Source organism: Marmota flaviventris, chromosome 4, assembly GCF_047511675.1.
Source record: "Marmota flaviventris isolate mMarFla1 chromosome 4, mMarFla1.hap1, whole genome shotgun sequence".
In the NCBI taxonomy this organism is placed as follows: Eukaryota; Metazoa; Chordata; class Mammalia; order Rodentia; family Sciuridae; genus Marmota; species Marmota flaviventris.
The window spans coordinates 76,215,754-76,227,181 of NC_092501.1; the positions used below are offsets into that span (position 1 = coordinate 76,215,754).

Consider the following 11,428-nt stretch of genomic DNA (forward strand, 5'->3'; position numbering starts at 1 on the left):
CAGCAAATCAGGCTCATTTCCATGGGTTGCAAATGGTGAAGAGATGTGACCATATGTTGTTTGGGCATTAAACAAATCCTAATGAGCTAAAAATATGTTTGTTTTAGCTAATTGACCTCTTTGGCCTTCATAAACCACTTGGTAAACATCCTGAGATAATAATTTCCAGAGAGCAGATTGTGGCTCCCCACTGTGCAGAGAAAGACCCCCGTCCCCAGGACCATGTTCTCAGGATGCCTGCTGAGGTGCACATGGGATCCTATCTACTCCCCACTCAGCCCAAGAAGTGTTTCCTGGAGAAAGCTGAGGGGACCCAGGAAGGGCAGAGCCACAGGCGACTCTTCCAACTGCTGCTCCCAGGCTACACCACTGAAGTCTGAACCATGGTTGTCTTGTCTGTTAAAAGAGAGAAATATTCCTTGTCCAGAGAGATGCCTTGTCAAACAGGAGTTCTAGGTTTTGCTATATGTTACTGGCAAGTCATTTTCAAGCAAGACTCGTGTTATTTCTAGGAGAAGATCTAGGAGCAGGGAGCCCAGGAAATGTAGCTGGGACTGGTTCGCAGGGGTGCTCCATGCAGGTGGGTAGAATGATCTGGATTCTGTGTGAGGTCTGGCACCACAGAGACCCAAGTCCTCCAATAACTCTGTTCTTCCTGTAGTTGGCAGGCTGTGGCTGAGCCCTGAACTAATTAACGGGGGGTCTCCTTCAACCAGGAGAATAATGCTTATTAGATCTCAGGGCTAACTTCATCTGATCTGGAATCACTGGTCCTATGAAGCCCAGAAGGTGGGTGGGCTGCCATACTCCATGCCAATGTCCAGAGATGTCATTCATCTCATTGGAAAGCTGTGGGAGGACATACCTGGTTGCCAGAGGCATTAGGAAGAGGTAGGAATAAAGTTCAAGACTGGAGGCTGGTGGTGTACTCAGACTTAACCTCTGCACTATCTGAGCCAACCTTGGCCTCATTGGCTTCTATTTGCTGCCCCCACCCCCACCCCTGGCCCTGCATCCCCATGAAATGTTAGACTTAATTAGCTACTGAACTACTCTCTGGCCTGTTTCTCTGGCTATAAAATTGGGATAATATCTAATTTAGCAGGTTTACCAATAATTGGGAGCTTTTTATTTGCTGGTTACTGCAAAATATTTCATACAGAAGCACTTATGTGCTCTATATCATAAATAAGATACTTCCCTAAGTTCTCAGAATAGACTGCAAAGAGATCTACCCAATTCCAGAGTCCTGGGTCACCCAGAGCAGTGGGAGAATGATATTTATTTGTAGGTTCATAACTTCCTTTGCAAGGCTCTGGGGGGAAATGTTGGTTCATAAAACACACAGCACAGTGCCTGGCATGTACAAGGAATTCAAAATAAACAGCAGTTATTTGTGTTATTCTATGCAGGGATTGCTCAGCAAGATGAGATACAGTGTTCCTTCCGGGTCAAACCACCCCAGCAGCTTTTCTCCAGTCCCTGGGGCCGATGCGCTTGAATTAGACAGGATTAAAGGCTTACTGGAGCTGGAAGCCTCACCCCAGCTCCCAAGTTGAGCCCCAGACCTTCTGTCTGCCTACTGAGAAGGACGAAGGAGGAAGGCAGAAGCACAGAGCAGAGCTTTGGCCTTGCACAGTCAAGGGGGCTTTTGTTCAGGAGTCCTGGGTCACCAGGACTAAGCCTCCTGGGGATCCCCACCATGAGAGAATGGCTCTTGGTCCTGTCCATGCTGTTCTATGGACTGGCTGGCCCCACGCTCCTGTTCCAGCCGAGCCTCGTGCTGGATATGGCCAAGATCCTCTTGGATAACTACTGCTTCCCAGAGAACTTGATGGGGATGCAGGCAGCCATCGAGCAGGCCATGAAGAGTGATGAGATTCTGAGCATCTCAGACCCTCAGACGCTGGCCCATGTGCTGACAGTTGGTATGCAGAACTCCTTGAATGACCCGCGTCTGATCATCTCCTATGAGCCCAGCATTCCAGAGGCTCCCCAGCAAGCCCCAGCTCTCACCAACCTCACACTAGAGGAACTACTTTCTGGGTTGCAGACAAACATCCACTATGAGATCCTGGAAGGCAATGTGGGCTACCTGCAGGTGAATGACATCCCGGGCCAGGAAGTGCTGAGCAAGCTTGGGGGATTCTTGGTGGAACACATGTGGAGTAAGCTTATGGGCACCTCTGCGTTGGTGCTGGATCTCCGACACTGCACTCGGGGCCACATCTCTGGTATCCCCTATATCATCTCCTACCTGAATCCTGGGAACACTGTCTTGCATGTGGATACCATCTATGACCGCCCCTCCAATACTACCACAGAGATCTGGACCCTGCCAGAGGTTCTAGGAGAGAGGTACAGTGCAGACAAAGATGTGGTGGTCCTCACCAGTGGACGCACTGGGGGTGTGGCTGAGGACATCGCGTACATCCTCAAGCAGATGCGCAGGGCCATTGTGGTGGGTGAGCGGACTGAGGGGGGTGCCCTGGACCTCCAGAAGCTGAGGGTAGGCCAGTCCAATTTCTTTCTCACTGTACCTGTGTCCAGGTCCCTGGGACCCCTGGGTGGAGGCAGCCAAACGTGGGAAGGCAGTGGAGTGCTACCCTGTGTGGGAACACCAGCTGAGCAAGCCTTGGAGAAAGCCCTGGCCATCCTCACCCTGCGCCGTGCCCTGCCTGGTATTGTCCGTCATCTGCAAGAGGCCCTGCAGGACTACTATACCTTGGTGGACCGTGTGCCAGCCCTGCTGCACCACCTGGCCAGCATGGACTACTCTGCAGTGGTCTCAGAAGAGGATCTGGTCACTAAGCTCAATGCCGGCCTGCAGGCTGTGTCTGAGGACCCCAGGCTTGTGGTGCGGGCTGTTGGGCCCAAAGAAACCTCTTCTGGGCCTGAGACTGAAGTTGATGATACCCTAGTTGCAGCCCCTGAGGTGCCTGAGTTGCCCCAGGATGATGCTGCCCGGCAAGCGGTGGTGAACTCTGTATTTCAGGTGTCAGTGCTGCCAGGTAACGTGGGTTACATGCGCTTTGATGGATTTCCAGATGCCTCTGTGCTGGGGGCACTAGCCCCCTATGTACTACGCCAAGTGTGGGAACCCCTGCAGGACACAGAGCACCTCATCATGGACTTGCGCCATAATCCCGGGGGACCATCCTCGGCGGTGCCTCTTCTGCTGTCCTACTTCCAGGGGCCAGAGGAAGGCTCTGTGCGCCTCTTCACCACCTATGACCGCAGGACCAATGTCACACAGGAGCACTTCAGCAGCAGCGAGCTGCTGGGCCCACGCTATGGAAACCAGCGCGGGGTGTACTTGCTCACCAGCCACCGTACTGCCACTGCAGCTGAGGAGTTCGCCTTCCTCATGCAGTCCCTGGGCTGGGCCACTCTGGTGGGCGAGATCACTGCGGGCAGCCTGCTGCACACCTGCACTGTGCCACTGCTGGATACGCCTGAAGGAGGTCTGGTGCTCACTGTGCCAGTGCTAACTTTCATTGACAACCATGGTGAGAGCTGGCTGGGTGGCGGCGTGGTGCCTGATGCCATCGTACTGGCTGAGGAGGCCCTGGACAGAGCCCAGGAAGTGCTGGAGTTCCATCGCAGCTTGGGAGCCTTGGTGGAGGGCACAGGGCACCTGCTGGAGGCCCATTATGCACGGCCAGAGGTTGTGGAGCAGATGGTGTCTCTGCTGCGAGCCAAGCTGGCTCATGGGGCCTACCGCACGGCCGTGGACTTGGAATCGCTGGCCTCGCAGCTCACTGCGGACCTGCAGGAAGTGTCTGAGGACCACCGCCTGCTGGTGTTCCACAGTCCTGGTGAGCTGGTGGCTGAGGAGGTGCCCTTGCCACCCCCTGTTGTCCCCTCTCCAGAGGAGCTCTCCTACCTCATCGAGGCCCTGTTCAAGTCAGAGGTGCTACCTGGCCGGTTGGGCTACCTACGATTCGATGCCATGGCTGAGCTGGAGACGGTAAGGGCCATCGGGCCACAGCTGGTTAGGCTGGTGTGGCAGCCGGTGGTAGACACAGCCGCGCTAGTTATTGACCTGCGCTACAACACTGGCAGCTACTCCTCGGCTCTGCCACTGCTGTGCTCCTACTTCTTTGAGGCAGAGCCCCGCCAGCACCTCTACTCCATCTTTGATAGGGCCACCTCAAAGGTCATGGAGATGTGGACGGTGCCCCAGGTTACCGGGCAGCGTTACGACCCCCACAAGGACCTCTACATACTGATGAGCCACACCAGTGGGTCTGCGGCAGAGGCCTTTGCTCACACCATGCAGGACCTGCAGCGGGCCACAGTCATTGGGGAGCCCACAGCCGGAGGGGCACTCTCAGTGGGCATCTACCAGGTGGGCAGCAGCCCCTTATATGCCTCCATGCCCACCCAGATGGCCCTGAGTGCCACCACTGGTGAGGCCTGGGACCTGGCTGGTGTGGAACCTGACATCACTGTGCCCGCAAGCGAGGCCCTCTCCACAGCCCAGGATATAGTGGCTCTGCGTGCCAAGGTACCCACAGTGCTGCAGACAGCTGGGAAGCTTGTAGCTGATAACTACGCCTCCCCTGAGCTGGGGGCCAAGATGGCTGCCAAGCTGAGTGGTCTCCAGAGTCGCTATGCAAGGGTGACCTCAGAAGGGTCCCTAGCTGAGATGCTAGGGGCTGATCTGCAGCTGCTTTCTGGGGACCCACACCTGAAGACAGCCCATATCCCTGAGGATGCAAAGGACCGCATTCCTGGAATTGTACCTATGCAGGTGAGATACGAGAGAGATTTGGCCTAATCCAATCCTGGAAGTGAGCACACCAGTAGTCTCCAAGTGCAGGGCTTTGTGTGCAGTGCAAGGCAATTTTTTTTTTTTTCTGGGCTTGTTTTCATGGTTAAATCTTCAGTCATGTCTCTCCCCCCACCCCCCACCAATCATTCCATCCACCTCCTAAGCTCAGGAATCCCAAAACCCTTCTATAGAACATTATTACTCACCAGAACCCTGTTTTTGAAAACCCCTGGGATAGAAGAAGGAGACATTTGCAGGGGTTCTCATTATGAGTGTTGGGGAAAGAGGTCCCCAAGCTCTGATTTCTCCTCTGGACATGTGGAAGTTTGTTAATCCCTACCCACTGCCTGTTTCTGGGCTTTGCAATTTGCGTGAATGAGTTGGGGTAGAGCTGGAGAAGTGGGGGTAGGGACAGGGAAGGAGACAGTGGCCCCAGCCTCACAGTGGCCTCAGAGCTAAAACACGGAGCCTGGACACAGGCCATAGAGGGGCCAGGGATGCCAGATACAGCCCAGAAGCCCCCCTGCATTAGAAGCCTACTGCTCATCTCTTCCCTTCCCACAGTGCAATGTGCAGCCTCCTGAAGGAGAAGTGCTGGGTGGATATGCAGCCTGATCTAAGGGCCAGCTGGATGGAAAACTCAGAGCAAGACCCCCATGATTGAAATATTTAAAACCAGCACTGAGGCTTTGGGAGAACATGAAAACAGGTGGAGGGAGTGTGGCTGCTGGGTCCAGTGGCCAAGGTGGCCACACGATTCACCAAGTGCCCCACCACTAGATGAGCACTGCCTCAAAGGGCAGCACTTATAACATCTCTCTTCACTGTTTTCTTACTGGGGTTTTGCTGCTTGGTCACTATGAACAGGCAGGACATTTGCTTTGGTTCTCTTGGAAGGAAGGCCTGAAGTTAGGATGTGGGTGCAGGCAGCTTATTTGGGAGGTGGTCACTGAGCAGGAGTGAGAGAGCAGGGAGTGAGATGGGGCAGGAGGAGAGCAGATAGCTGGGCTCATTGTTTAGACTGCTCCTGCAGAGGACAGCAGGACCCTGAGAAGTACAGGATCCCTCCTTAGGTGGAAAGGACCTAGCAGCTCCTGTTCCTCCATTTGCTGAGAATACCCTGGGAACATCAACTACTGTACACTGGGGCAGAGAAGGTTTGTACCACTTGGAGAAGGCCTGACACAGTGCAGAAAGACATGAGGGTATGCAGGAAGGGCAGGTATAACTAGAATCAGAGAGGGACCAAGGGGAGGGCAGGTCTAGAGACCAGTGTCCCCATCCACACAGATCTCCCTGCTGGCTCCATGCCCTCAGCCTGCCTCATTGAGTGCTACCTTCCAGCAGCCTTGGAGAGAGAAGGAGAGAAGTACAGCCATGTTGGGGGATCCTGGGATGGGCTTTCAGAACTACAAATTTCTAAATTGCCTGCTTGTTGTTTTCCAGCATAGCCAGGGTTCACAGTTTGGAGTTAGATGTGGATTCAGAGTGTGGCTTCATCTCTTACTGGCTATGTAACCTTGAGCAATTTACTTAATCTCTCCGTGATTCAGTTTTTTTATGGGAAAGATGACAGTAATGGTGTAACCTGTAAGGAATGGCTATAAGGGTGATGATAAAGCTGCAGAATGCTTAGCCCAAGGCCAGGCCCCTGGGAAAGGTAACAATGTCTCCCCTCCCTGCCAGAGTGGAAGAGAGGAAGATGAGCCCAGGGACACTGAGAAGTGTTGGGGGAGACTATGCCTGGACCTTCAGCTCTGGATACCAGGGAGTGGGGTTGGCAGACATGAGTATTCTCTGGAAGGAGGTTGTCAATCAATGAATCAATTGATTCGTTTATATGAGTTCACATCCTGGGCCTGAGTTCACCAACCTCCCAGATGTGCCACAGCAATTCCCTAGTACCTGCTAACTCCTTCAGAAATGTTTGTTCCCTTCCTATCCCCTTAATATTTCTCATGACATAAAGGGAACCTATAGCACCCATTTTCTGGGGCTCTACCATGTGCTGCTCTCCTGACACTGATAGGACTTCTGACTCTTCCAGATCCCTTCTCCAGAAGTCTTTGCAGACTTGATCAAGTTTTCCTTCCACACTAATGTGCTGGAGGACAACATTGGCTACCTGAGGTTTGACATGTTTGGGGACTGTGAGCTGCTCACCCAGGTCTCTGAGCTGCTGGTGGAACACATCTGGAAAAAGATTGTGCACACAGATGCCATGATTATCGACATGAGGTCAGTAGCTCAAGAACCAGTGGTCTGGCCAGACAGTAGCCAGAAGACACCAGAGCTATGGGCTGTAGCAAGGAAGAAAAAGACCCTATGATGCAAAAAAGAGAAGACAGGGACCAGACCACCTTGCAACTGGGCCTCTTGCCAACCAGCCCTGGGGTCCCGTTTTAATTGCATGGTGGGGCCCCAGCACTGATAAGTTCTTTTAAGCTCCTCCAGTAATCCCAATGTGTATTTCAGGTTAAGAATTACCCCAGACTTATTTCCTGGTTATAAGAATCCAATAGGGGTGGGAAGGGCAGGGGACACTAAACATATTGATTCCTGGACCCTACTCCAGACTTCCCGAGTTAGTAGTCCCAGGGTGCAGGCATAATTGGTATATTTAACAAGCATTTAAGGTAGTTCTGATGATTAGTCCTATTAGGGACAGCTGAATCCTATACCTGTGATTGTGCTTCAGAACATACAAAATCAACCCTGGTCATGAGAATCAGAAAGCCAGTGATGCAGAGAGAATTTGTAAATGAACATTATCATTGCAAAAAAGAATTCTTTGCATCACAAAATGGTTGTTGGAAGGATGTCTTCAGCTAGCCTTCTCCCTTCTGCATAGCAAAAACATACCTTACATGCAGTGAGTTCCCATCACAGAATAGAAGCCGGGAAGCAGAAAAGTCCTCAGGCAATGGCTAGGACCAGGCTTCCTTGACTCCCGAGTCCTTGGTGGATATGCCCTGGACACTCTCCATGGGCCTGGGAGGAGCAGCCTGCTCCCATCTGACAGGGACACTTCCTATTCTCCCAGATCCTTGATAGAAGGGGCAGGATTAGCAGACAGGGAACTTCTAGACCAGCTACTGGTTGCTAGCTGGCAACACTCACATGGCTCTTAGTTACCACTAGGTGGCACTGAATCCCAGCGAGGCTGGTTCTCCCTTGAAGGTAAATCATTTCCCAACACCGTGCATTTGTGCATGCCCAGCACCGGAATTTGGGGTTCTGGGGTTCCTCTGACCATTTTATTCCTCAAATCCTTTAGTGAACAATGGAACCACCTTTAGTTCTAAATCTCTTTCTGATTAAATGAGTCATCAACAATTTTAAAGAGGAGGAAGTCTCTGCCTGTAGTTAGAACTGACTTAAAAACCCTTTGGTCCCTGAGGTTTGGAAGTTCAGATGCTGGGGTCATGGGCCATGAACAAAGCTAGGCCATCCTAAGCCATTGACCAGAAAAGGTTTCTGACATATCACCAGACTCCCAGATGGGAAGGTAGGGGAACAGCAAGGTCATATAGTGGGGCAAATTCAAATGCCCTTAGATGGACTCAGGTGCCCTCATTCCTGATGTAATTCCACAACCCTGAGTATACTGCAACACTAAGAGCCATGTTAGGACACCTGAGATATCTGGGGGGTTTTGTAAAATTATCATAGAATGCAACTGGGGATAATGATGTTTTTCAAAATATGCTCCATTGGTAGGCACTGTGGGTATAGGGGAGCAGTCCCTGGTCAATACCTGGAGGAAACTTGCTGACAAATTTCTAACTGCAGGACATATCGGAGCCTTTAATGAATTAATATGCGATTAGAAGGAGAGGGCATGGTATTCAGTATTTTCTGAATGTATTTGACACAAAGTCTCTTGGTCTTAAGAGACTGGTACTCTTGGAAATGCTCTGGGTAATACCTACCCATGGAACTCTGAAGGACCAAGGCTGCTTGGGATTAGAACCCTCCATAGGACTAAGGTTCCAGGCCCTAAAGGAGCCTGAGGACCTACCTGTGAGATCCATTTCCCTTCCCTCAGGTTCAACATTGGTGGCCCCACCTCCTCCATTGCTGCCCTGTGCTCCTACTTCTTTGATGAAGGCCCTCCAGTTCTGCTTGACAAGATCTACAGCAGGCCCAATGACTCTGTCAGTGAACTCTGGACCCACACTCGTCTTGCAGGTGAGTGAAGACTTCCCTTTCCTGTTCTCATTCTAGAAGCTTCTGGAAAATCAGGGAAGGACCACTTGACATTAGGTAAAATTCACAGTAACTGGAAGAACATAAAAGCTGCTGTCCTGATTTCATGCACTTGGTGCTATGACCTTGAATATCAGCAAAACATATACTATCTTCTCTAGAGGAGAAAATGAGGTCAATTAGATTGGATATCTTGAAAGAGTTCACTCAGTTAAAAGTGAAAGAGCCAAAATGAGAATGTTCAGGCAGTCCCTGAGCATTATAGAACAATAATTCTCAAAGGCCCCTTCCTGAGTAGACGACTTCCTCCCTCTCCCCTACCTAGCATTCAGAACTAGGAAACTGTTCTCCCATCTCACAAGAGGACATTGGAGGCCAATGGGGCTATGTCTATGACCAGAAAAGCAGCCTACCATTTTCTTCCTGCACTTCCTTATTATACATGCATTTCACCATAGCTTCTGGAATATATATCTAATAATATTTCAAGTTGTAAATAAATATCAGAACCAGATAAATTCTAAATTCAAACAGACATTCAAGACCAGGAGTTAAAACAGACTCAGATCTGAATATCGTAAGATCCTAGAACTTCAAAGTCCATTAGGAGAGCCAAGAGCTGAACACTTTAAATGTGGCTCATCACCAGATTTAGAAGACTTATTAGGGGAGGCTGGGGGTTGGAGGATGAAAGAAAGTGAAAAACTCCATTAATACATTTGATTGCATTTGAAATGAACATATTATGAATATATTAGATAAAACAAATCATAATTTAAATTGACTTTATCTAATTTCTTTTTTTTTCTTATTTACCAGGGCAACTAAAAAACTTGAAATAACAACAGTAGCTTGTTTTCTGAGTTGTGTTACCTATCTATTGGACAGCATTGTCCTGGAAGGGTATCCTTGTTCATCCACAAATTTGGCTCTTCTCAGGGCCCAACACAAAAAAGAAGTCAGGTCAGCTTCAGGAAGAGAAAGCATCAGGTCCTCAGGAGGTTAAGGCTTTCCCATCATCACCTGCCCTGGGGGCGGGGGTTCACAGGCACTTATACACACTCTTGTCTCCATTTTTCAGATGTAGAACTGAGGCTCAGAGAGGTTAGTGGCTTGCTTGGAGACACAGGGCACGGGACTAAATCCTAGGCCCTCCTCACTGCTGGCTCAGGGAGTACAAAAGAAGCAGGTGCCCAACAGCCTGACTTGAGTCCCCATCCTGAAGGGCTTTCTGTCTTCCAGGTGAACGCTATGGCTCCAAAAAAAATGTGATCATCCTGACCAGTGGTTTAACAGCTGGTGCTGCGGAGGAATTTACCTACATAATGAAGAGGCTGGGCCGGGCCCTGGTCATTGGGGAGGTGACCAGTGGGGGTTGCCAGCCACCACAGACCTACCACGTGGACGACACCCACCTCTACATCACCATCCCCACAGCCCGCTCTGTGGGAGCTGCAGATGGCAGCTCCTGGGAGGGAGTAGGAGTGACACCCCATGTGCTGGTGCCAGCAGACCTGGCCCTAACCAGAGCCAAGGAGAGGCTCCAGCACATTCTGAGAGGGTGAGGTGGAGCTGGGGTCTGTGGGAGGACCCCCATGGGCAGAGCTCTGGGTGGGTAAGAACTCTGGGTCTGCCTGAGGCTCCAGGGGCAGCTCAGAGACCTCCTGTGTTCTGGTTAGTCTTAGAGTAGGAGGAACCTTTAGGGCTCATCCATCTGACATCCTCATCACTGCACCAATCCTCTCTGCTTAGATTCTGCCCCCGACCCCCCCGCTGCCACCCATGGAAAGCTCACCCCCTTTACAGGCAAGTCCAGATCCATTCTCTCACCCAGCTTCCCAATCCCTGTACCTTGGTCTTCATGCTGTCACCAAGAGCAGCCTCACCAGTAGAATACATGAATCACAGATGAAAGATATTCACATTTCCTGGTAGCCACATTTTTAAAAAGTAAAAAGAAACAGGTGATTAATTGTAACTGTATTCTAATACTGCAGGTTCTCCTCCCTGTACGGTGGTTTATATCATGATAAGCAAAATGTGAGTCGAAAATATTGCAAGTTAAAATGCATTTAATGTCCAGATAAACCTATTACAAAGACAAAAACCATAAGTAGAACCGTAGTAAGTCAGAGACCATCTACATATTTTATTTAACCCACTATATCCAGGGTGGTATGGATTTACCACATAATTAATATAGAAATGATACTGAATATGATCTTTTTGTACAAGGTCTTTGAAATGTGGTAGGTAGTGTGTACTTATAGGACATCTCCAGGTTTCTAGTGCTCAGCTTGTGACTCCCTTGTGGGATGACACAAGCCATAAGCTTAGGAGCCTGGCTCCTGCTGCACACTGTCCCTGCTAGAGTAAGAGAGGCCATGGCCAGTGTCTTGTTGTGGGGGTTCTTCCTGCTGAGGAGGTGTAAGCCACCTGAGA

The 11,428-nt window shown here is 50.5% G+C and overlaps 1 protein-coding gene across 1 annotated transcript; it reads left to right on the top strand.

Moving 5' to 3' along the window:
• The first annotated feature begins 1,702 nt into the window (after positions 1 to 1,702).
• Positions 1,703 to 10,551, top strand: Rbp3 (retinol binding protein 3). Its single transcript, XM_027947858.3, has 4 exons — positions 1,703 to 4,756; positions 6,825 to 7,015; positions 8,826 to 8,968; positions 10,229 to 10,551. The coding sequence occupies exons 1-4, from the start codon at positions 1,703 to 1,705 to the stop codon at positions 10,549 to 10,551; spliced, it is 3,711 nt and encodes a 1,236-aa protein (XP_027803659.3).
• The last annotated feature ends 877 nt before the right edge of the window (positions 10,552 to 11,428 follow it).

Coding starts and splice junctions, on each gene's coding strand:
- Rbp3 (XM_027947858.3), top strand. CDS start 1,703: ATGAGAGAATGGCTCTTGGTCCTGTCCATGCTGTTCTATGGACTGGCT. Junction 4,757..6,824: donor CTGGAATTGTACCTATGCAG/GTGAGATACGAG, acceptor TGACTCTTCCAG/ATCCCTTCTCCAGAAGTCTT. Junction 8,969..10,228: donor GACCCACACTCGTCTTGCAG/GTGAGTGAAGAC, acceptor TCTGTCTTCCAG/GTGAACGCTATGGCTCCAAA.